This window comes from Gorilla gorilla, chromosome 3, assembly GCF_029281585.2.
Source record: "Gorilla gorilla gorilla isolate KB3781 chromosome 3, NHGRI_mGorGor1-v2.1_pri, whole genome shotgun sequence".
Classification (NCBI taxonomy): Eukaryota; Metazoa; Chordata; class Mammalia; order Primates; family Hominidae; genus Gorilla; species Gorilla gorilla.
The window spans coordinates 101,405,038-101,432,220 of NC_073227.2; the positions used below are offsets into that span (position 1 = coordinate 101,405,038).

Genomic DNA, 27,183 nt, shown 5'->3' on the forward strand with positions numbered 1-27,183 from the left:
GTTTTCCTTCTAACAGTCAGGCCCCTCTGTTGCAGGTCTGCTGGAGGTTCACTCCAGACCCCGTCTGCCTTCGTATTACCAGGTGAGGCTGCAGAACAGCAAAGATTGCTGCCTTTTCCTTCCTCTGGAAGCTTCATTCCAGAGGGGCACCTGCCAGATGCCAGCTGGAGCTCTCCTGTATGAGGTATCTGTTGATACCTGCTGGGAGGTGTCTCCCCGTCAGAAGGAACAAGGGTCAGGGACCCACTTGAGGAGGCAGTCTGTCCCTTAGCAGAGCTCGAGCTCTGTTCTGGGAGATCCCCTCCTCTCTTCAGAGCTGGCAGGCAGGAATGTTTAAGCCTGCTGAAGCTGCACCCACAGCCACGCCTTCCCCCAGGTGCTCTCTCCCAGGGATAGAGTAGTTTTATCTATGAGCCCCTGAGTGGGACTGCTGCCTTTCTTTCACAGATGCCCTGTCCAAAATGGAGGAATCTAGAGAGGCAGTCTGGCTACGGTGGTTTTGCTGAGCTGCAGCGGCCTCCACCAACTTCCCTGCGGCTTTGTTTACACTGTAAGGGTAAAACTGCCTACTCAAGCCTTTGTAATAGTGGATGCCCCTCCCCCCACCAAGCTCGAGCATCCCAGGTCGACTTCAGACTGCTGTGCTGGCAGGGAGAATTTCAAACCAGTGAATCTTAGCTTGCTTGTCCCCATGGGGGTGGGATCCACTGAGCTAGACCACTTGGCTCCCTGGCTTCAGTCCCCTTTCCAGGGGAATGAATGGTTCTGTCTCACTTGCATTCCAAGTGCCACTGGGGTATGAGAAAAAAACTCCTGCAGCTAACTCAGTGTCTGCCCAAATGGCCACCCAGTTTTGTGCTTGAAACCCAGGGCCCTGATGATGTAGGCACCCGAGGGAATCTCCTGGTCTGTGGGTGGCAAGGACCATGGGAAAAGCTTAGTATCTGGGGCCGGAATTCACCATTCCTCACAGCACAGTCCCTCATGGCTTCCCTTGGCTAGGGGAGGGAGTTCCCCAACCCCTTGTGGTTCCCAGGTGAGGTGACATTCCACCCTGCTTCAGCTCACCCGCTGTCTAACCAGTCCTAATGAGATAAGCCGGGTATCTCAGTTAGAAATGCAGAAATCACCTGCCTTCTGCATTGATCTCGCTGTGAGCTGCAGACCAGAGCTGTTCCTATTTGGCCATCTTGCCAGCCACCATGAAGTGGTTTTTTAAGATGCTGACCATTTTAAAAAATTGATTTGTCTTTTTATTAGTGACTTGTAGGAGTTCTTTACATATTCTAGATACAAGCCTTTTGTAATGTAAATATATATTGCAAATATTTGTATTCTAAGAAATATTGGCCCACCTCAAATTGTGAAAATATTACGCTATGTTTATGTCTAGGTGATTTACAGGTCTAGGATTCATCTAGAATTAATTTTTGTATATGGTTTGTGGTGGGATTTAGGTTAATTTTTTTCCACATATGGATATCCAGTTGTTTCAGCCATGTTTTTTGAAAAGATTCTTTTGCTGACTGTGCATGTTTATTTCTGGACTTTATTCTATTAGACTGAGTTATTTGTCTTTTCCTATACCCATATCATACTGCCTTGATTACTGTAGCTTTATTGTCTTGATATTGATAGTATACATTCTTTAATTTTGTTCTTTTTCAAAGTGTTTATTGACCCTTCTAATCATTTTGCATTTCTATGTAAATTTTAGAATAAACATCTCCATTTCTAAAAAAATGGCTGCTCAAATTTTTCATGCAGTAATATTGAATCTTAGAGAATAGCTTATGAAATATTGAATTATCTAATCCATGAATATAGTATATCTTGCCATTTAGGTTTTTTTTTCAGTGATATTTTGTGGGTTTTAATGTAGAGGTCTCATACTTTTTACATAGTAAATTTACTCAAAATTATTTTATAATTTTTAGTGTTATGAAGATTATTTTGTTTCACTTATAAATTTTTATTGCTAGTATATAAATGCAAAATTTATATTTGTATATTACTTTGTACCTATAATCATACTTACCTCTTGTTTCAAGTACCTCTTTGGTAGAGTCTTCAGACTTTTCTAAATAAAAATTCACATTGCAAATAAAAATAGGTAACTTCTTCCTTTATAATATTTGGGGGTTTCATTTATCTTTCTTAGTTTAATTTGCTAAGACCTCTATTACAATGTTAAATACAAGCGATAAGAGGAGATATTTTTGTCCTGTTCACAACCTAATAAAAAATGCTCACTACCTTACCATGAGGTACAATTTTAACTAGAGGTTTATTCCCCATTCCTTATACACTGAAGAATGTCCTGAAGTGAACAGCTGTATAACAGCTGTTTTAATGTGGATCTCACCCAGTACGGTTTCCTTTTTACAGAGCTTGAATATCTACTCTTTGTTTCTTTTCAATGCCTTCAATTATGATTAATCTTATCAAGAAGGTAGTCCAATGCAAGCTACTCCGCCATTAATGAAAGCTTTCATTGCATATATAATTTCAATCATTACACTCTTAATTTCTTATTAGATGCTTTGTTAGTTTCCTTCCATATCTGTTAGATCTTTTTTAGTTTCTGATCCTTGCTCATTTTTTAACCCTTAGTTTTAAAACATATTAGATGTATTTATTTTATAGTCTGTATCTGATTACTCCAATAAATGAGGCACTTATGTGTCTGCTTCTGCTCTTTTTGTTTCTGGAAACGAATGCCTATGGTAGCTTTTTTCCTCATACATTCATGTTTTTTAATGCTGGCTTATGTTCCCTAGAACTTTAGATCCAGTAGTTCTTTGTGTCCTGAGTTGAGAGTATATTCTTCCAGAAAGAATATACATTGATTCTTGGGAACTTGGGCATGCCACCAACATAGATTCATTTCATTTAAATTCTTGCTTAGATTTTTCCATCCTTGAAGACTGGGCACCCAACGTCCACTAAGACCAACCTGTGGCCAAGAATTCTTAGGGATAGGTTTCTATTCCTCTACCAAGAGCCAGTAATGAGAAAAGCATGTTTCTTTGCATGTAATCTGTCATCACAAATTTGCTATTTTTTTCTTGTTTCCTATTTCTCCAACAGTTTAATCTATGTGATTCCTGGTTTCATGCAACGTTCTCTGATTCACCTACCCATACTACATAAGTCCAACGCTTGGTCTCCTGTTCCCAGAGGGCACAGCTACTAAAATCAAACCTCTAGACCACCTAGGATTGCTAGGTGCATGTAAGATGGCACCTTCAATGTGTGATTTCCACCAGATACTGCTGCTTAAGTTTGATTTCAAACCCCAGAGGAATTCTCATGTTGTCTTATAAACTCAGCCATATATTTGATACTGCTTTTCATGTTTCATCCAGTAGACATTTTGTAGTAAGAGGATTTCAAGGTATATAGTTTAATTCATAGCTAGAAATTGAAATATTTAATATTCACTTTTTAATCACTGAAGGCTATAGTTCTTACTCTTTGTTTAGCTGATTGGCAAATGAATTAGCAGAATGGATAACAGCAGTTATTTATTGACCTCTATGCCTACACATGTGAAATATGTTTTTTTAAAAAAAAAAAGCATCTCTATGCCTATACATGTGAAATATATAGCTTTTTTTTAAAAAAAATAGCTTTTTAAGAAAAATCAGTTATGAGAAAAAAGAGATGGAGCTACTGAATTGTCTGCATCCCTCATGTTGGTTCTACTTTTACAATATTCCAAAGAGTTTCTGTAAAGAGATGTAGGAGGCATAACCAATGAAGGAATTGTGAAGAACAGAAGTGATTGGGGTCTTGTGTTAGTACCTCACCAGTTCTCAAAGCTATCTTTCATGGATAAAATAAAGCTTGAATGATTAAAAGTGTTTCTTGGAAGTTAGCCAGATTTCACATGAAAGGGCTTTTATTTTACTCTTTTACCACAGAGAAAAATATCTTAGCATTTACACATAATAAATTTAATTCATGTGGCTGAATTATACAACTATAACATGTGGGTGATGAAACCTATCTAACCTATCTTACAGATTGTTAAATAGGTTAATTGTAAAAGGTTTAGCATAGTAGCTTTAAATATAGTAACTGCCCATTAAATGCAAGCTATTTTTATTTCCTTTTATAAAAATTCTGAAGTCAGAAACTTTTAATATCTTTGTAAATGTTAAGTTCAGAAATGGTTTAACGTCCTTGAAGTAAAAATGGACTCAGGTAAAAGCTTGGGTTCCCCATTCTAATGGGGTTCCTTCCCGAGGCCCAAGGCGCCTTGCTTTCTCCTCAGTTGTGACTGTCCAGTCTATTATAGCTTCTCACTGAAAGCAGTTTATGTGACTAATAGTAATTTTTTCTTTAGTGTAACATGCAAAGGAGTCATATTAGGGACCAGCAGATTACAAAGATGGACAGCCGGGAAAGTCTGTGTCCTCAAGAAGCCTGTACTCTAGGTTTGTGATGTTAAACCCTGGGGCCCCATTATCATCACCTCAAAATATTTCAAGAAAACTACTAAAGTCTCTACGTTTATCTTCTCTTTATATATACACAGTGGATATCTTGGGGTAGAAATCATATTATCTTCTTTTATTATTCCTTATAGCCACTCCCTATGTATAGCAAGAATCAATTTAAAAATAGTTAAAATTATTAAAAATTAAACAAAAATACTGATAAAATCCAATTTTAAAGGCATTCTATTATGTGAACCTTCAGTAGGAGTCACAAATATGGTTAAACATTAAATCCTTAGGTCAAAAATAATGTACTCATAACATTGCTCCCTGTATTGTCAGGAAATGTCAAAGGCCATACTGCCAAAGAGAGAATAACAGCTGCACTAAAATTAAAAAGAAAATTGTAACTAGAACACGACTTTTGCCAGGGGAAATATCTCATATGAGACTGTAAGTGAGAAAAGTTGTCTTACCAATTTAAGGTAACCCTCAGCATCTAGAATTAAGTTTTCTGGTTTCAAGTCTCTGTAGATAATACCTAGTCGATGCAGGTAATCAAATGCTTCTGTCACACAAGCAACGCAGAATTTGGAGGTGGGTTCATCAAAGCTGCCTCTGCAACGAAATCATTTTCCCTCTTAATACTCTGGATACACGTCTTTGGTGCTGTTCTACGTGTCAAATCAATTATTGGATTGGCAGGTTTATGCAATATAAATATTTTGCAGGGTATCAACAATAAAATGTATTTTATACTACCGATGAATTAAGCTGTTTGCAGATCATAAAGCAATTCAGGGAGATATGTGATACAAACAAGAACTACTTCACTAAAATTAAAATATCAACAACTGTTTTTGGTAATCACACATGGACATGTAAAAGAGAAAAATCCAAAAACAAAGATTTTCTTTAGACACCCATCACAAACTCTGGAGAAAATGCTACTATAGTCGAGAGCTTGAACCAGACTTTTGCAACGTATTGCTTGACTTAAAAATGACTCAAGTGATTATTTTCATTTCCTGTTTGCAAAGCACGTCAGAGTAACCCCGGTAAAAATGGAATCATAAGTCTTTTCTGTTTGGGGCCCCTTGATCTTTTATTAAAGTCCCCTCTGTCAGCACTGTGTGTAGTTTTACAGACTGAATTTTTTTTTAATGCAGTGGTGATTTGCCACATGATCTCACAGAGGAACATGGCTTTGGAGTGACAGAAACTGGGTTTGACTCCTGTTTCTTTCACTCACTATATCCTTGAGAAAGCTGTTTAACTGTTCTGAGGCTCAGAATCCATATCAGTAAAAAAGGTTTGATACTTACTTAAAAGCATTTTCAGGATTAAGCACAGTGCCTAACAGGTAGCAGTAACTCCCTTTTCTAAAATGATTTAGATTTTCTCAACAAATTTGCCTATTGAAGCAAAGATAGAAGACGCTAATGCATTTGCAGGTATCACAAAAGTCTCCTCACCCTTCCAGGTTCTCCCCATTCAAGTCTGTCCAATGAAATGTTCATGATACAATACATTCATCTTCTACTCAGATGCTCAATGTTCTTTCCTTTCCTAAGTCAGTGATTCTCAACCATAAATGCACATTAAAATTGCCTGAGGAGCATTTAAAAAATCATTTACTGGACCCCATCCCAGATTAAATGAATCATAACCTCTGGCATTAGGGCCCAGCATTTTTACTTTGTAAAAGCTTTCCACGTGAATGCAATGTGTGGCCAACTTTGAAAAACACTGGCACAGGTCTGACTGTAAATATGTGGCCTTGCATCAACCCCCACAATCTAACGCCAACCCACGTTCTCATGTCTTCTGTTGCCCTTAACTTCTACCCAAATTATTCTGTTCACCATCCACAGAGAGACATAATACTACCCCAACTTCCCTGCTTTGTCTTAAAGCAGTTTCCCTGCCTCTCTGCCTTTCCAAATTTGGGTCATGTTTAGAGTTTAATTCGAATCCTTCCTCTATCATCACATTCTCTCTCTCTCCCCTCCTCGGAGCTCACCATCTACGACACTATTTGGCATTTAACTACAGATTTCCAACTTCTTTGTCATCACTTAGTTTTCTCACTAAACAATGAAATGTTTTAAAACTGTATAAATAATCTCCCAAGGAAACTCTAAACTCATTAGAGGTAAAGTTTCTACTTTTTACTCTTTTGGTTAGAAAAGTCCACACTGTCTAGAGCGTCTCCTCCTGACCCCCACCGTGCACTATGAAGCCTTTTACATATGTGGTGCTTAGTAAATATCTATGATTTTAATTGTGCGAAAATCACCCCCTTGTGTAAAACCGAATCTTTGCAGGCATCTTGCTCTGCTTTTCAATAAAGGCTTACCCACTCCCCATCCCCACCTTTGTTTATCACACTGCTTCTGCTAGGAGATTTGGAATCAGAAATATCTGGGTTTTTACCCTGACTCTGCTTTATACTAGTCATGTAACCTGGGATAGTTCACCTCCTCTCTAGTCTGGGATTCTTTACTTCCTAAAACAGAGATGACAACAACTACCTTACGTGGTGTTACGGGACTACTGTAGCATTAGCTAAGACAATATCACTATTACTACTTTATTTTATCAAGGGATATTTTGTTATAATAATTTTCTAATGATTTCCTCTATGCCTTTTTTAATGATTATAAATATAGCCCTTAGGCCAGATGTGAGTATACAAACTTTTTCATTACCTGTCCCTTAATATACTCCAGAGCTCCCCACCTAAGCAGGCCTCCAGAAGCATGTATACATACTTATTGTCCTTGAAAGTACGATATAATCTGTGAAGACAGATAAAAACATGGTTATTATTGGAAATCTAGTTTAAAAACCTTTTTAAAGTTGCTTAGAACTATCATCATAACATTAGGAACAATGATCCTCATCTCCATATAAATACCCCACAACTACACTGGGCTTCTCGCCAAATCCTCTTTGATTTCCCCACTGCCTTGCTTCTGCTCCTGTGGATCTCACTTAGATTGGCCTTTCTCTAACCACAGACTGAACTTCTTAATCTCAGTTTTACCGTAAAAATGTTATCCATTCTTCAGGGCCAACCTCCAAGGCCATCTTTTTAACAAAACATCTCATTATCCCACCTACCAAATATGTCCTCTCCTTTTTCCAAAACCTTAGAGACCTCTGAATATGTCACCTTTAAGATTTGCCTTTCATAGTAGTTATTCATGTCAATGTCTTATATCCCCTAGTTGGTTAATTGATGTTGGATTCCCCTGGAAATAGACTCTGAGACTGAAATTTGCAAGCAGTCAGATTAGTGGGGAGTGCAATTGGAAACAACACCTGTGGGGGAGGGAGGAAGTAGAATTGGGCTATGTTTTAGTTTCGACAAAAGCCTCAGCTTCAAGAGGCTCTGCAGTTGTTGGATGCATGTCCCCAGAGAGAGAGTATGATCTTGAGCAAGGTGGTTCTCTTCACCAAATAAAAACAAAAACCAATGCCCAGAGAGGAACTGAGCTAGAGTCCTCAGCTGACAACCACACTCCTTGAAGCTGGGGGAATGGGGGCCTCAGTTCCGAAGCGGGACCTAGGCAGGGCATCACATTTCAACCTTGTGTAAAAGCAGTTTTGGGGCCTTAATCATCAAAAGACCCCCTTTTCTCCCTAGCACCACACCCAGACCAAAGCAGACAGTAGAACAGCCATGTCATATACAGATAGAAGAAGAAATCAGGTAAAGTGGTTCAAAGGGTGGGCTCTGAACCAAGCTGCCAAGGCTTGAATCCAGATCAGACATTTATTAGCTATGCAACCTCTGTTTTCTCATTGTTTCTCAATGAACATATATATTCATTTTACTCTATACAGATTACATATTATTATGTATATTATTGATATATATTCATTGAAAAATATATATATCCATTTTATTCTAATTGACCAGTGAAATAAATGTGTTGATTATCTATACATATAGATATAGCTTAGAACAGCACCTGGTGTATGTTAATTTCTCAATAAATGTTGTCATTAATATTTATTCTTCATATTATTGCCTGACTACATGCCAGGCACTTTGGAAAGAGTTGAAAATAAGACAATGAATGCAATCTAATCCATGCCCTGAAGCTGCTCATCATAGCTTGTTAACAAAATATTAATTTTAAAAGGGCATCCATTCTGGGAACATAATATAAAGATAATTGGATGACTCTCTATTGCCAGCACTGCCTGGGTTCAAACTTCTTTGTTGATCTTGGGGAAAAAAGTGGGTCTGGAAAGATGGATAGGGAGAAAGAGTCTTTTAAAGCATTTGATCAAAAAGCATAAATTCTAGTCATTGCAGGGATACTTTACATTACCCAGAAATCACTAAAACTACACTCTGGGGCATTATGACATATATGAAAGCATAAGCTGGCTTATACCCCTACCCATGAATTCACAAGGATAGAGAGCTGTGGTCTATAATAATTAATATTTCTTCTGCAAACTCTTGTGACAGCTACAGAAAGAATAACCATTAGAAGATGGATGTTTTGGTACCTAGCTACTACTAGGACCAGGGTACATTCCCCCTTGGCTTCCCACATGTGCCCAAATGCTGCCTTCTGCAGAAATTCAAGATCAGGATGCTCTCTGAGGAGTTTCACACAAATCCTTGCTTCCCTAGTCCCCAATTCTGCATTAAGTCTGAATAAAATAACCAGTTCAAACTATTCCTCAATAATTTTATATTCATATATATATATACACACATACTCAAACACATATATATATACGCACACACATTTTTGTGATGTTTACTCAAGAATAAAAAGAGGCTGGGCGCAGTGGCTCACGCCTGTAATCCCAGCACTTTGGGAGGCCGAGGTTGGCAGATCACGAGGTCAGGAGATCGAGACCGTCCTGGCTAACACGGTGAAACCCCGTCTCTACTAAAAATACAAAAAAACTAGCCGGGCGTGGTGGCGGGTGCCTGTAGTTCCAGCTACTCTGGAGGCTGAGGCAGGAGAATGGCATGAACCCCGGAGGCGGAGCTTGCCGTGAGCAGAGATCACGCCACTGCACTGAAGCCTGGGTGACACAGCTAGATTCCGTCTCAAAAGAAAAAAAAAAAAAAGAATCAAAACAACTGGAAAACATCTGACCCCAGATCTCAAACTTCTAACATTTTTAGTACTGTTGCTGTGACTGGGTTGGAGAATCCAGAGTGGGGCCTCCTCCACCTCTTCTTTCTGTCCTCTTGCATGGAAAGTTTAAAACAAGAGCCGAGTACTACTCAACCATACAAAAAAAATGAGATTCTGTCATTTGTAACAACATGGATGGAACTGGAGGTGGTTATGTTATGTGAAATAAGCCAGACATAGAAAGACAAACATCACACGTTCTCACTTATTTGTGGGATCTAGAAATCAAAGCAATTAAATTCATGGAGATAGAGAATAGAGGAGTGGTTACCAGAGCCTGGGAAAGGTAGTGGGGAGACATGCAGGAAGGGGAGATGGTTAATGGGTACAAAATAAAATAGAAAGAAAGAATAAGATCTAGCAATTGATAGCACAACAGGGGCATCATAGTAACAATTTAATTGGACATTGTAAAATAACTAAAATAGTATAAGTAGATTGTTTGTAACACAAAGGATAAATGCTCAAGGGGATGGATACCCCATTTTCCATGCTGTAATTATGCATTGCATGCCTGTATCAAAACATTTCATGTACCCCATAAATATATATGCCTACTATGTACCCACAAAAATTAAAAATAAAAATAAAAATAATTTAAGTAAATACATAAATAAAGAGCCTGAAAATCCTAAGTCCTTGGAAGCCAAGTGCTCACTTACTTCACAATGAATGGAGAGCACAGCTCCTCTAGGATCCTCTTCTCTGAGTAGACATGCTCCTGCTGCTTAGTGTCAACTATGTGCTTCTTCCTTATACACTTCATAGCAAAAGCGACATTCTCATTTTTTACTTTAACCTATGTAAGAAATGGAAAGATACCTCAAAATTAACTTATATCTATATAAAACACACTAATCGATGAGAGTTAAAACTGTTTCATGTTTAATTAGTATGGAAGCCCTTAGCCACTTATCCCTTTGAGAACTTTCATTCAAGTGTACACACTTCCCTTTCATCGCTATTTCTAGAATAGTTCATCTATCTGGGATGTGGCTCTAAAATTTTTGTATTAAAGCAAAATAAAATTCTGTTAGACTTAATATTTAGATAGCTATTCTATTTTTAATTGGGTGACATTAAAAACTTTGACTAGAATTGCCATTTTTTTATTATTCACTTTGCTTTCAAAGCAAGATTTATTATTATTATTATTATTGTTATTATTATTATTTTAAGACAGGGTCTCACTCTGTCGCCCAGAATGCAGTGGTGCAATCAGGGCTCATTGCAGCCTTGACCTCCTGGGCTCAAGCTATCCTCCCATCTCAGCCTCCTGAGTAGCTGGGACTACAGGTATAAACCACCACACCCAGCTAATTTTTGTATTTTTTATAAAGGTGGGGCCTCACTATGTTGCTCAGGCTAATTTCAAACTCCTGAGCCCAAGCAATCCTTCCACCTTGGCTTCCCAAAGTGCTGGGATTATAAGCATGAGCCACCGCACCCAGCCTAAGCTCTATATCTGTACCATCCAATATGGTAACTGCAAATCACATGAGGTTATGTAAATTTAAATTAAATAAAATTAAAAATTCAGTTCCTGAGTTATACTAGCCACTTTTCAAAAGCTCAACAGTCACATCTAGTTAGTGGCTATCCTATTGAATAGCACAGATATAGGACATTTCCCTCAGCACAGTTCTATTAAACAGTACTACTCTAGATGCACGATCAAGTATTTCCTAAAAAGGAAATAAACATTTAAAAATAATTTTTTGATAGATTTAAAACTCCATAAGCAGACTATGCTAGATAAGTAACTACATTGTGCAGAAATGGCTACACTCCATATTTTGCTCATGTTTGCCATTAGTGCTGCCCATGACTTTTAAATCAATGGTGGATTTACTGCTTCAATTATTATTAGAAAACAGATCTCAGCTTTGTTAATTGAATCCTTTTGCCACAAACTTTGACGAAAAATACCACTGCAGACGGGTATTATCTTTATCTCTCCATAAGGTATAAGAGACATTACACACATTATTTATCCTAAGGAACATTTGTCCCTGCCCCCATCAGAGATGAAGCAAGGACTGGGTCTGAAGTGTACTGTCCAGACTCTCCTGACAGCATTTCAAATCTGCTCATGTCCAAAGCCAGCCAGCAGACCAACAGGTCAGCAGAGTTCCCAGAAGATAAGGTATGGTGAATCCTTAAAAATCTGATGGGCAAAGAAGGACTCGGTAATTGCCAAGGCCTCAGAACCATCTGTACCCAGTAAGGCCACAGATCTCTATACCACATTTTCCTTAGAAAACTTGTTCTGACAGTACCACTTTTGCTACTCCTTGGAAGCTGATAGCTCAGAAAGAGGGTGATGTGGAAGGCACAACTAAAATCAGGCTGTAAGTTCCCAGATATCCTGATCAACACTACAGAAGGCTTCTCTTCAAATATTCCCTTTCATTCATCTTCTTTTCTTTTCTCACGATACGAAATTTTGAGCAACCCAAAAACAAAATAACGAAGGTGAAATACAGACATGGTACTGGAGTTGTTTAAAGAACACAACTATAACATTGAATATTTCATCTCTATGGCATTTTCACTTGACACATTCGTCTTTTCTTTAGTGTATAGAGACTAAATGTGTCATGAATGTATATAGACACACATTTGCTGTTAGAAAATACATTATTTTATGTTTCCTTTTGGACGTGCTTACTTAGTATATTGATAATTATCGAGAAGAAAATTCACAAAAGACGTGATGTAAGCTTGAACTAGCAGTTGATTATTACAAGTTACTTACTAGCACAGACCTGCTACTATACAATATACAGAGTGAAAAGTTTACTTTCTCAATTTCAGTTCAAAGCAACATTTAAGATAGCAGTAACAATTCATATATTCCTCCAAGATATGCTGGAATATAAAACAAAAAAAAAGTCAAAAGGCTTCTCTCAGATGCTTGAAACGTAAACCCCTTACAAGCTCAACTCTTCCGAACCCACCAACGCCCAGTGTTGCAATAATCTCAAGGTTCTGGAATGGGGATGATGAGGAAAATCTGGCCACCTTCTCCTTCAGCTGAATCATTTCCAGAGAGAGTGCTTTGGACAGCTTCCAGTTAGACATGGACCGCCTGTACAAGAGAAGTGAAGCTTTACACACACACACCCATAATCAAGAAGGTGTCATGCCATACATAAATTTCACTCCTACGACAGTCTAATTTCTGCTGTAACTATGATTTATAGTTGCCACAAAGGCTATCTCAACTTTTATGGATCAGATTCAGTCCCACGCAGCAAGAAAACAATAGAATATACAAACATAAAACTCACACATACGCATATACCAGGAAATAGACGAATGCCAAGTTGAATCAATGAGAGGTAAAATGGGTATAGTTTGTGGTATTTAAAATGTACCTCTTAGGTTTCTTCTCAGTGTGGAAATTTTTTTTTAACTAAAAATATATATACCTCAAAAAAGCTGTTAAAAAACAACCATGAAAAGCAGTCAATGAATGGGAATGAAACAAGGAAGCCACTTCCTTTGCTGCACGTACAGGAGAATGCCACATTGACAATCTTTCCCACGTTTTGCTAGTTTTATCAGATCTTGAAGCTTTGCATGGCTGAACCAAAATAACTGCTTTCTGAAATATGAAAAGTACATTTCTTACTTTATGTCTAAGTAATATCCATTTTTTTCTCTTTAAATTAAGGTTTACCGGTCTGGGTTACATATTCATAAATTATTACCACAAAAGGCCTTCAGCGTAAAAATTGCAAAAACATATGAAGTACTGATTGAATATTCTAATTTAATTCAAATTTAAGTTTTCTAAGAATTTTGACGATATGGCTTTGATAGCACTACCTAGTGAACATGTGCATAAGCATTCACTCTAAAAAAATGTTTCAGCAAACAATTTTCAAATAATTTTCATTTAACAAAAGTAGAGTTTTCTAGTACACAGAAAAAAATAATCACTATTACTACATTTAGAGACCTACCCAACCCCCTCCTCCACATATCCCTGGGCAATAGATTCCTTACATTTTGAAAAAATTCTAACTATAACCCTGCTCTTTACCTCTAATCAAATATTAATGTCTTTTTGAGCTAAGTCACCAGGCAACATAAAATATCCCTTTTGTAAGGCCCTGGATTAGAAAACTTCTCCCTAACATTCCTACTCATCACCCAAAATAAAGGAGCAGACTATTTATAATAGATAATATCCATTCTAGTGGAAGTGGTGTTGTCTTTGTGGAAGAACAATTCAAAAGAACTCTCCAGAATTTTCTAATGAAGGCACATTAAAAGTTACCACACAGCAAGTCACACCCTCTGTCCCCTTCTTTATTTATTGGCTGCCAGAAGTCAGCTCCGGCTCAGGAAAACATTCCTCCACTTACTTCGCATGTCTTTTTTCATCATCACGGTTCAGGTTTGCCACATATCCTTCAAGGTATTTTTGCAGCTCTTCAAATGTACCGACAGTTTGGTTGAATGTTCTAAATAGATAGAATAAAGTAAAATGCTCCGTGCTGATAGTTACCAAGGCAACTTGACATTCTTCTAAGCTCATAAAACACTAGCTGGTTATTCCTGACTTTATAAATCATTTTTTAAATAATTTATGAAATATTGAAGTTGATGTAATATGTACAATGGTTATTAAAAGCTATATATAATTGATCCTTTGAGTTTATAAAAGCAAAGGGGCTATTAATGAGAACAGGAAACTTTTGTATAGTTTTCTGCCTTGTATTTAAGGTTTTATATATATTTTTTTTATTATACTTTAAGTTCTAGGGTACATGTGCACAATGTGCAGGTTAGTTACATATGTATACATGTGCCATGCTGGTGTGCTGCACCCATTAACTCGTCATTTACATTAAGTATATCTCCTAATGCTATCCCTCCCCCCTCCCCCCACCCCATGACAGGCCCCGGTGTGTCATGTTCCCCTTCCTGTGTCCAAGTGTTCTCATTGTTCAGTTCCCACCTATGAGTGAGAACATGCAGTGTTTGGTTTTTTGTCCTTGCAATAGTTTGCTGAGAATGATGGTTTCCAGCTTTATCCATGTCCCTACAAAGGACATGAATTCATCATTTTTTATGGCTGCACAGTATTCCGTGGTGTATATGTGCCACATTTTCTTAATCCAGTCTATCATTGTTGGACATTTGGGTTGGTTCCAAGTCTTTGCTATTGTGAGTAGTGCCGCAATAAACATACATGTGCATGAGTCTTTATAGCAGTATGATTTATATTCCTTTGGGTACATACCCAGTAATGGGATGGCTGGGTCAAATGGTATTTCTAGTTCTAGATCCCTGAGGAATCGCCACACTGTCTTCCACAATGGCTGAACTAGTTTACAGTCCCACCAACAGTGTAAAAGTGTTCCTATTCCTCCACAAGGTTTAACAACAATTTTTTAAAGAAGATAGTGGGAAGGGAACAGCCTTACATGATGTGTTTACTGAATCAACAGGTTACAGGGGTTACAGATTCTTTTAACTTTGCTTAATAAAGTTAAGCTATATATATTTTAAATCAAGAATAAAATTTATCTCTTGTCTCAAGATAACTCTCTCCATTTCACATTCCTTCATAATTAAATCCAAAACATTTTACCTTACTTTAGTAGTTCTCTGAGGATCAGCCAACATCTCATTACCTTTCTCACCCTTCCTGGATCACAGGTTTCTCATAGGCCTGATCTAATCACTCTGTCTCCTGTCCATGATCACTGGGAATTCTAACATAGTCTTATGCCCTTGAGAAAAAATAATCCTTTTCCTCACCAGTGAAAGGCCAACTTTCTTGATTACTTCCAATGCTTCCCTGCTTCTAACTCCAACAATCTATCTTGACTGGTAATTATTAGGGTACTTCTTTTCCCTACTACAAAATAGTATCCTTCTTAAAAGTAAAGACCATGCTTTAATCATCTTTGTAACATTTTAAGTACCTAGTGCACAGTATAATGAAAAGAGTGAGTTTACCTCAAAATACCTAAAATTAATAAGCCAGAGCCACCTCAATATTGTGCTGTCTCAACTTACTGCCTCTACCCATTTACTTGACAACCAATCTATATTTACTTTATTAAGCACATATTACCTACTGTGCAGGGTATTTTTCCTTTCCCCTCCAGATCTATTCTCTACTCTTTTCTAGCCTGTTCTATGGACTGACCTTTGTCGACTGAAGAGTAGTGAGACGTAAAACAGGATGGCTATGAATTTTCTAATCTCCAATAGTTGAAATTTTCTGTTAAAAAGGAAACACTCTTACTTTGTTTTACTTTTATTTATTCTATACTTCACCATTATTTTGCTGGCTATTAAACTAACTGCAGTATTACTGTAAACAAATCTTATTTTCTAAATAGAGGTGAGACGGGTGCTATAGGTCTCTAGAAATTCTCCACTAACTAATCCTAAAGTCAAGTTTAAACAGCTACAAAATTGTTGCTGTGATATTCAAATAGCCTACATTAATTCAGATGCTATAGCCTGAGCAATAACTAATGAATTTTTTTTTGAAATTTGTCCCAACAGTCAGTGATAGAGATGTGACAAATAGCATTTCCCATTTGTTTAGAGCTCTTGCCACACAAAAGGGTTATTTCATATTTTATCACATTTAAAAATAGGAAATATAACTCAAAGTTTAACTCTCCTTCTTGCACTGTAAGCAATCTAAGCCTTTGTTAAAATCATGAATTAAGAAAGAAGAAATAAAAAGTCATTGGCTTTCAGTCACTATATTTCATTGCAAGGATGGTGCCCTGTATTCAGCCACCATCTGGTGAGCACTTCCCATATGCCAAGAACTATGTCAAAGGCTGGCACTGCAACCGCAGTGAACAAGTTACATGTTTCTGTATTTATGAAGCTTACAGAAGCATGGAGAGACAGATGTTAAATAAAACAATCAAGGTATTATAATGATATGACAAGGGTATAAAGGCTGCTATGAGAGCATTATTGTGGGATCTTATTCTAGTCTATAAGTCATAGCTAGGATGATCATATAATTTATCATCCAAGCTGGAATCTATTTCTGAGTGAAATGATGTGTCAATATTAAATATGCTGGTGTAATCTGAAGTGTCTCAGTAAATCCAAGATGTAAGTAAACCTAGTTATATCTGATAATCAGTTTGTCTTATCCACAGAAAATATTCACGTAATTTTTATGTCTCATTGTGCCTAATGCAATACTTTGTATATTGCAGACTCTAAATTATACACACGTGACTAAACATTTTAAAATTATAAACTGGCAAGTAACTTGTAAGCCATATAAAATTATTGCATCCTCTTTATGGATTATGAATACATGAGACATTGTATAAATATGTGGTGTATGTGATTACAATGAAGAAAAAAGAAATGAGTTCCTCCTTTCTATCCTATTTGTAGTCCTAGCATTTTGCATCCATTTATAATATTTTACCACACAGCTAATGCCACTCAGTGCTTGCACATATTTTAAGGAACATATATACAAAACAATGCATTACTGATACAATACTGTACCAATATATTTTCCATTTGAGAGTTGGCAGCCAAAGATTACCTTTATCTGAACACACTTCGCACTTTTCTAGTCCTGTGTTTTTGCTTGAGGGTTTTATTTCACCTAGGGTGACTTCGACATTTCCTCTTTGCCTAGAAAAGTCCTGTTAATACTTTAAATCCCTTTTCCACACCTAAAAATTAAAATAAAACCTTGACCACTTTACTGTATAGTGATTGCTCCTCTTTTTGAACACATGCTTGGGAGCCAACTGGCATGGTGGGAAGCATGGGGAAATGAGTTAGAAAGCCTGGACAGGGACAGCTCCAACACAGGGAGCACTGCTGGGGAAATTATGTAACCTACCTGGGACTCATTTTGTATCTGTAGAGGAGAGAATTAAAATAACTCTAAGTGATATTAAGAATTATTGTTAACATTTCAGGCATGTTAGCCTTATTGTGGTCATGCATTACATGTAATACTTGGCTTTTAGAAATGCAACTAAAATGTATAGATAAAATAATTTTATGTTGGGAATTTGCTTAAAAATAGTGTGGAGATAGCAGGAAGTGGTAAAGGGGTATAGATAAGGCATAAATTGATAATTGTTTAACTTGCATTATGGGTTCATGATACCATTCTATTTTTTGATATGTTTAAAATTTTCTATAATAAAAATATATTTTTAAATGCTCTAAAGTTTTTTTCCAGCTCTATATCTCTAGTCTCTATTTTCAATAAATGTTGTATTTAACAGTCAACTATATACTACCTTGTGATATCTGTTGTCATTTTATAATCTTTGTTAATATTTCATATGCGTATGCTCTATTTCTTTGACTACACTATGACTTTTCTGACAATGGCCTGCCTTTGGTATCACTGAATTTCCTTCATTTTGTCAAGTAGATAACCAAAAATATTGAATTGATTAATGAGAAACCCAGGGGGGCAGATTCAAACATGATTTAAAATGAGTGATGCATATAAAATGAGACTTATTTTGAAGAATAACCTAAGACATTTAGAGATTAATATTGACACACATCACTTATAAATTATAACAAATGTTCAATTAAAGCCACTCTGGAAAAATATGTAGCTAATATATATTTTATGCTTTGAGAGAGGTTTTGCTCAAAAATTGACTACTAAAGGCATTTTAGAAATAAATTATGTAACTGTTCACTATATTGTATGGAAGAAATCCATAAGCGAACGAATCAACTTACTTCCCTAGAAGATGCAGAATTTAAATCAGCCTATTGCTGATATTTATGTACAAACTCTGCACACAAAATATTTAGCCTTCCAGCATCTGCCCCTGCCACAGACCGATTCAGATCAGAAGGCCCTGTTCCTTCCCATGAATTTTAATAGAATGTACTTGCAGCTGAGATCGGCCAGTATTTCCAAGCGGTGATGAATGAGAAAACAGATCGGCCTTGAAGTAACAGAAGGCCAAGTCTTCAAAGGTGGCAGTGGCCTGCCTCCTCCAACATCAGTATACTCACTCTCGATCTATAACCAGGCATGCAACATCATTTTCTTCAGCAATAATGTTAGCTGACCTGACATCATCACTGCAAACAAAAATAGGAAAGTCAATTTTCACTATAATTAGAAATTAAACATCCACTTTTATTAGGGAATGTACTAACTTTGTATGAAAACACAACCATCACTTACACCTCCCAAAAACTGCTTCTTTTAAACATCATAATTTATATCCCCCCAAAAAAAGATTTGAAATGTGCCCCAGTAGAGGTTATGTACACAAAGAATTCAGAGGAGAAGAAGATAATTGCACTGGGAACAGAGAAGAATAAGTGACTACAAATGTTTATGGAATCTCATTCTGAGCTTTGTGAAAGTCAAAATAAAATAGCTCTCCTCTGATCAAAGGAGAACTATTCACTAACAAGAAGGCAAAACTGAAATTAACTTATCAGAGAAATGTATTGGAAAAACAGTCAAGTAATTAGCATAAGATAAACCAATCATTAATAAAATAAAAAAGTAGTTTCAGTGCCATATCACCCAATTAATTAAATACTAAAATACTTTCATTTCAAAGTGTAAAGTATATATTTTTCCATTAAAATCTCTGAAATTAGAGCATGTCTTAAAATTGATAAATTGTAGTGTAATTAGCAGCATTTTCTTTTTCTTAGGTGTATATAATATAGCAGTGCATCTTATAATTGACATCTTGCAATTGTATATGATCCAATGGTAGCAAATTTAATTACCTAATGAATGCCAGTGGGTATCAGGTAAAGTACTTCTTTAGAGACCTTTACTTATATTAGCTTCCTCCCTCTATTAGTTATAAACTAAAAGACAAACACACAAAAGGTACATCCACAAGGCACCCAGTGCTCTGAGATTCATTTAAGATGACTTGGAAGTACCAAGCATACCCTGGAGTATGCTTTGGGACTCTTCTAGGCAACTTCATCAAAAATGTTATCGCACAAAGTGTATTTCCTTTGCCTTCTCTTAGCAATGGGACAGGAAAAACACTGGCAGCCCATCTCTACTATTTCAAAGACCCCTATCTACCTAGCTCACATTCTGAGACCTTCTGACATAACTCACTGTCCCTCCCAAGTTTACAGGGTCCTTGTTAGAAGATATCAGTGAAAACACTTTAGTTTCACGGACCTTTGAGACAGCAGCAGGAAAATTTGTACTTGTATATGTAAAGGTAGAGATAGAGATAGAGATGGTGGATGTAGAGCCAGACAGATCTAGAAATAGACATAAGCATAGACATAGACATAGACACAGACATGATCTTGACTGTAGGCCAACCATTTGATCTGTGAGCTTAGAGAAAGGAAAGGCATATGGTATTCCTTTTGCATGTCAGTATCATGATTTTGACTGAGAATATTCTCTGCAAACATTTTACAAGTATTAGATGTATGCAAATACACTTATGTTTCTTTCATAGTAACTGTGTAAGTGCCATAGATTTATTTTTGCACATAAAATTCTGAAAGAACTCCAGGGACTATTTAATGTCAAGTCATGGAAATATACAGAATATAAGGATTACTGAATCACGGTCAGTGGCCCTAAAATGTGATAGCATTAAAAGGCACAAAAATATAAAAATATTTGTCTCCAACTTTCCTTCTCATTGATTTTAGCTTAATGCTTTCAAACACCTTTAGAAGTTGAGTGTCTATCTTAAACATAAATTCCCATGCTTTTTTTAATTGGAAAACACTATAACTGGCTAGCCACAACATATAGCATAAATTATTTCAGGCCCAGCAAAACTGAATAACATATTTTCTTTCAAGAGCTATTTTGACTCTATACTGCATTTATAAAGTTCTGTGCACTTTCAAGCTTCCGTTGTTTTGCTTGAAAGTATGAGAAAACCTGTAAGCGTTAAGAACAAAGACACTGAAGCCCTGGATAATGATATTACATTACTATATTGCATGAATGTATTTATATTCTGTTACAAATAAACAAAAAGAAGAATAATTTTCCTAATATTGAAACAAGTTCATTACCGGCTATAAAGTGGTAAAGAAGAATTCAGCTTATCTTTAAATCCCACTTTTAAATTGCTACATAACAGCTAAAACTTTATTTTTTTTGGTTTTCTTTAAAAACTAAGAGATTTGTGATTTTTAAAGACTCAAATTTGTCTTCAGGTAATATCTGAACACTTTTTCTTTGCTCTGTACTTATGTAAACCTGATCTACAAATCAGCAGAATTGGGGTTTCATAGGCAAAGGTTAAGAAGATAAATGAACAGGAATACTATTCCTTTTCCAAAAGCACACAGTTGAAACAAATGCATTTAGTCATATGTAAATTTTAACTGCTTTCTTAAATAATTCCAAGTATTAACTTGAAAACATAGATAATTCCAATAAAGTGTGTTGCTCTAACTTTAACCTAATATTTTATAAAGTTATTTATATTTAGGAAAATGCATTTGATCAGACTTGAGGTTTTATGAGTTCCAGGAAATGCAAAGTGTCCCTCGAGCCATTTAATTAACTTTTAAAAATATTTCTTCCATAAATTAGATCAACAGTAAATAAACTCATACCTCAAGACTGAAGGTTGTGGTAAAAATTGCAAATATACTATTTTGAGTTGTTTTTAAAACTTGCAAAATGAGCTGATAAAAATTCTTAAGAAAAATACTACTTTTGACCTGATGATTTAAAAGCACACAAAATATATAAAATTATTTCGTAATTTTTAAAAAGGTGAAAACTCTAAAGTAGGCAATATTTCAAACGTTGGAAATATAAAAATCTGTATACAAGTGTAATTTTTCCATTTTTAACCTTTTCTCAGACGCTTTTTTGAAACTAAAAAGTTTAATAGAACACCAACTTCATTTTCACTAGCAAACTTAAGATTTTCCAATTATTTCCTCTGCAAATTAGCATACTCATTTCCTGCATAAAAATTTAAGAAATCACTTCAAAATATTTAATATTAGGATATTTGTTGCCATTAACTTGGTAGTTCAATTTAACAACTCTAAATGATTTTATATAAAAAATAGTCAAAGCATTTTATCCAAAGTATGGCATATAATTCATGAATTCACCTGATAAGAGCTTTTTCTCCAAAGTATTCTCCTTTCTGCAGTGTTTTTATCAGCTGTGGTTGATCATGGCCTTCTGTGCTCTGTGTTACTTTTACCTAAACAATATTAAACAATACAAACAGAAAGAGACTGAAGAAAAAGGAGAATCTGAACACACATTCATTCAACCAAACCCTCTAGACCTATATAAACTTGGACAATGAAAAAGACAATACTTTGTTTTAATTTTATGGTAATTAGGACAATTACCTACATTCAGCCCATTTTGATGGATGTGGGAAGTCCTACGGTCTAATATTATCAAATAACTACCCACTGTAAGAGGAAAATTCACCACCTAAACTCCACCTCCTAAAGTTAAATTTTAAATGTGAATCCAGTGATTCCTTCTGAGAGATCCACAAAGCAAATAATAATGGTCTTGTGGGAACTTTTTCGATTTTAAAAAGCCTAATAGGGTTGACAAATTAATCAAAAATAAGGTTGAGTATCAGTAGCTCTGAGTCTGGTATCAATAGATTGACTGGCCGAATCCTGTGCACCTCCTGAAACTGAATGCAAAATGTTGATTGAAGAAGGGTCCACAACTTTCATGGGGATCTCAAAGCAATCTGTTGCCCAGAAAGGCTTAAGAACCCCCCACCCAGCAGGGCCAAACAGAAAAAGCCCTGTTTGTGGCTAGAGTTATTCCAATTCAACATGGTAACAAGTGCTGCTTCAGGCTGAATAGAAATTCTGTTTGGCATTTATGTATGTCACGATGAATTAAAATTTTAAAAATAAAAAATGCAATTTTTTATCACCAAGAATTATTTCAAAGTATGGGGTCTAGGTTGGGAAAAAATGACAAGAAGTAGTTCCTAGTGTTGAAGAGTTTCAGAGGTTTGAAACTATTTTGTTCATGTTTTTCCTTGACTTGGGGCCAAATTCAAAGTTCAACCACAATCCAGTTTACAAATGGCAGTGCCTGACTCCCTGATGGTAAACCCTTCCATATAACATATGTAAAAATCTGACAGTTTATACACACAGGTGCTCAAGAATTGGCCCTTCCCTTCAATATTTCACAAATGCTTTTCATCTCTGAGTAATACTGTTGAATCAACACTGGAACAACTGGCAACATGTTATCCATTCAATATCTAGGTAAAGAAAAAGACTTATTGTACATGTTAGTATAAATTTTGCATCAGCATCTAAATTCACTTGAGCTGTTTTGTATCAATTGAAATTCTGAGCCATATTGGTTCTGTAAGCTTGATACCTAATCATGACTGTCTTCAATTGCTGAATTCATTCTCCACCTGCCACTTGTCATATCTATTGGATAAGAAAATATTCTAGTACTGATCTTGGAATCTGGGGATGATTGAGAATCACATATTCATAGCCAGAAGGGACCTTATAAATAATCCAGCCATCTCATATACAATTAAGCTAGGTCTCTCCCCAAAAAATCAAGTGACCTACATAACATCACTAACAAGTTATTATTTCTTAGGGGGTCCTGTGGCCTCCACTCCAAAGCCAGTGTTCAAACAGAATTGCATGGGACTCTACTGGTAGAAGCTCCTTTATCTGTCCAAAGTGGAGGACCTATGTTGCAATGCAAAGCATAGTTGAGTTTATGGCAAACTGATTTAAAATAATCTTTTTTATTTAGTAAGTTTTAATTAATAGTTACCTTTCCTTTTGCCAAAATGAAAAAGGTACTTCCTTCCTCGCCCTCTCTAATGATGTAATCTCCTTTGTCATAGTATTCCTGTTGGGATGAGAGAGAAAGAAAATGTAAGATCGGGAGGAGCCAAGATGGCTGAATAGGAACAGCTCCGATCTACAGCTCCCAGCGTGAGTGACGCAGAAGACGGGTGATTTCTGCATTTCCATCTGAGGTACCGGGTTCATCTCACTAGGGAGTGCCAGACAGTGGGCACAGGTCAGTGGGTGCACGCACCGTGCTCGAGCTGAAGCAGGGTGAGGCATTGCCTCACTCGGGGAGCGCAAGGGGTCAGGGAGTTCCCTTTCCTAGTCAAAGAAAGGGGTGACGGACAGCACCTGGAAAATCAGGTCACTCCCACCCAAATACCGCGCTTTTCCGACGGCCTTAAAAAATGGCGCACCAGGAGATTATATCTCGCACCTGGCTCGGAGGGTCCTACACCCACGGAATCTCGCTGATTGCTAGCACAGCAGTCTGAGATCAAACTGCAAGGCGGCAGCGAGGCTCGGGGAGGGGCACCCGCCATTGCCCAGGCTTGCTTAGGTAAACAAAGCAGCCAGGAAGCTCAAACTGGGTGGAGCCCACCATAGCTCAAGGACGCCTGCCTGCCTCTGTAGGCTCCACCTCTGGGGGCAGGGCACAGACAAACAAAAAGACAGCAGTAACCTCTGCAGACTTAAATGTCCCTGTCTGACAGCTTTGAAGAGAGCAGTGGTTCTCCCAGCACGCAGCTGGAGATCTGAGAACGGGCAGACTGCCTCCTCAAGTGGGTCCCTGACCCCTGACCCACGAGCAGCCTAACTGGGAGGCACCCCACAGCAGGGGCAGACTGACATCTCACACGGCCGGCCGTGTACTCCAACAGAACTGCAGCTGAGGGTCCTGTCTGTTAGAAGGAAAACTAACAAACAGAAAGGACATCCACACCAAAAACCCATCTGTACATCACCATCATCAAAGACCAAAAGTAGATAAAACCACAAAGATGGGGAAAAAACAGAGCAGAAAAACTGGAAACTCTAAAAAGCAGAGCGCCTCTCCTCCTCCAAAGGAACGCAGTTCCTCACCAGCAACAGAACAAAGCTGGACGGAGAATGACTTTGATGAGCTGCGAGAAGAAGGCTTCAGACGATCGAATTACTCCGACCTACGGGAGGACATTTAAACCAAAGGCAAAGAAGTTGAAAACTTTGAAAAAAATTTAGAAGAATGTATAACTAGGATAACCAATACAGAAAAGTGCTTAAAGGAGCTGATGGAGCTGAAAACCAAGGCTCGAGAACTACGTGAAGAATGCAGAAGCCTCAGGAGCCGATGCGATCAACTGGAAGAAAGGGTATCAACGATGGAAGATGAAATGAATGAAATGAAGCGAGAAGGGAAGTTTAGAGAAAAAAGAATAAAAAGAAATGAGCAAAGCCTCCAAGAAATATGAGACTATGTGAAAAGACCAAATCTACATCTGATTGGTGTACCTGAAAGTGACGGGGAGAATGGAACCAAGTTGGAAAACACTCTGCAGGACATTATCCAGGAGAACTTCCCCAATCTAGCAAGGCAGGCCAACGTTCAGATTCAGGAAATACAGAGAACGCCACAAAGATACTCCTCGAGAAGAGCAACACCAAGACACATAATTGTCAGATTCACCAAAGTTGAAATGAAGGAAAAAATGTTAAGGGCAGCCAGAGAGAAAGGTCGGGTTACCCTCAAAGGGAAGCCCATCAGACTAACAGCAGATCTCTTAGCAGAAACTCTACAAGCCAGAAGAGAGTGGGGGCCAATATTCAACATTCTTAAAGAAAAGAATTTTCAACCCAGAATTTCATATCCAGCCAAACTAAGCTTCATAAGTGAAGGAGAAATAAAATCCTTTACAGACAAGCAAATGCTGAGAGATTTTGTCACCACCAGGCCTGCCCTAAAAGAGCTCCTGAAGGAAACACTAAACATGGAAAGGAACAACCGGTACCAGCCACTGCAAAATCATGCCAAAATGTAAAGACCATCGAGACTAGGAAGAAACTGCATCAACTAACGAGCAAAATAACCAGCTAACATCATAATGACAGGATCAAATTCACACATAACAATATTAACTTTAAATGTAAATGGACTAAATGCTCCAATTAAAAGACACAGACTGGCAAATTGGATAAAGAGTCAAGACCCATCAGCGTGCTGTATTCAGGAAACCCATCTCACATGCAGAGACACACATAGGCTCAAAATAAAAGGATGGAGGAAGATCTACCAAGCAAATGGAAAACAAAAAAAGGCAGGGGTTGCAATCCTAGTCTCTGATAAAACAGACTTTAAACCGACAAAGATCAAAAGAGACAAAGAAGGTCATTACTTAATGGTAAAGGGATCAATTCAACAAGAAGAGCTAACTATCCTAAATATATATGCACCCAATACAGGAGCACCCAGATTCATAAAGCAAGTCGTGAGTGACCTACAAAGAGACTTAGACTCCCACACATTAATAATGGGAGACTTTCACACCCCACCGTCAACATTAGACAGATCAACGAGACAGAAAGTCAACAAGGATACCCAGGAATTGAACTCAGCTCTGCACCAAGCAGACCTAATAGACATCTACAGAACACTCCACCCCAAATCAACAGAATATACATTTTTTTCAGCACCACGCCACACCTATTCCAAAATTGACCACATACTTGGAAGTAAAGCTCTCCTCAGCAAATGTAAAAGAACAGAAATTATAACAAACTATCTCTCAGACCACGGTGCAATCAAACTAGAACTCAGTATTAAGAATCTCACTCAAAACCGCTCAACTACATGGAAACTGAACAACCTGCTCCTGAATGACTACTGGGTACATAACGAAATGAAGGCAGAAATAAAGATGTTCTTTGAAACCAACAAGAACAAAGACACAGCATACCAGAATCTCTGGGATGCATTCAAAGCAGTGTGTAGAGGGAAATTTATAGCACTAAATGCCCACAAGAGAAAGCAGGAAAGATCCAAAATTGACACCCTAACATCACAATTAAAAGAACTAGAAAAGCAAGAGCAAACACATTCAAAAGCTAGCAGAAGGCAAGAAATAACTGAAATCAGAGCAGAACTGAAGGAAATAGAGACACAAAAAACCCTTCAAAAAATTAAGAAATCCAGGAGCTGGTTTTTTGAAAGGATCAACAAAATTGATAGACCACTAGCAAGACTAATAAAGAAAAAAAGAGAGAAGAATCAAATAGATGCAATAAAAAATGATAAAGGGGATATCACCACCGATCCCACAGAAATACAAACTACCATCAGAGAATACTACAAACACCTCTATGCAAATAAACTAGAAAATCTAGAAGAAATGGATAAATTCCTCAATACATACACTCTCCCAAGACTAAACCAGGAAGAAGTTGAATCTCTGAATAGACCAATAACAGGAGCTGAAATTGTGGCAACAATCAACAGCTTACCAACGAAAAAGAGTCCAGGACCAGATGGATTCACAGCCGAATTCTACCAGAGGTACAAGGAGGAACTGGTACCATTCCTTCTGAAACTATTCCAATCAATAGAAAAAGAGGGAATCCTCCCTAACTCATTTTATGAGGCCAGCATCATCCTGATACCAAAGCCAGGCAGAGACACAACCAAAAAAGAGAATTTTCGACCAATATCCTTGATGAATATCGATGCAAAAATCCTCAATACAATACTGGCAAACCGAATCCAGCAGCACATCAAAAAGCTTATC

General features: G+C 37.2%; 1 protein-coding gene across 3 annotated transcripts in view; it reads right to left on the minus strand.

The window, feature by feature from the left end:
• PRKG2 (protein kinase cGMP-dependent 2) overlaps positions 1 to 27,183 on the minus strand; it is a 126,921-nt gene that overhangs the window by 42,983 nt on the left and 56,755 nt on the right. For 2 of the 3 annotated variants that reach the window (XM_019025078.3, XM_031010232.3), the window contains exons 7-14: positions 23,406 to 23,483; positions 21,722 to 21,816; positions 18,641 to 18,709; positions 13,999 to 14,097; positions 12,560 to 12,713; positions 10,285 to 10,421; positions 7,157 to 7,246; positions 4,922 to 5,063 (exon numbers count right to left, since the gene is read on the minus strand). In XM_019025078.3, the coding sequence (XP_018880623.1) occupies positions 4,922 to 5,063; positions 7,157 to 7,246; positions 10,285 to 10,421; positions 12,560 to 12,713; positions 13,999 to 14,097; positions 18,641 to 18,709; positions 21,722 to 21,816; positions 23,406 to 23,483 (864 nt within the window). The remainder of the gene's footprint in view (positions 1 to 4,921; positions 5,064 to 7,156; positions 7,247 to 10,284; positions 10,422 to 12,559; positions 12,714 to 13,998; positions 14,098 to 18,640; positions 18,710 to 21,721; positions 21,817 to 23,405; positions 23,484 to 27,183) is intronic. The other variant, XM_019025079.4, reaches the window with a different exon arrangement.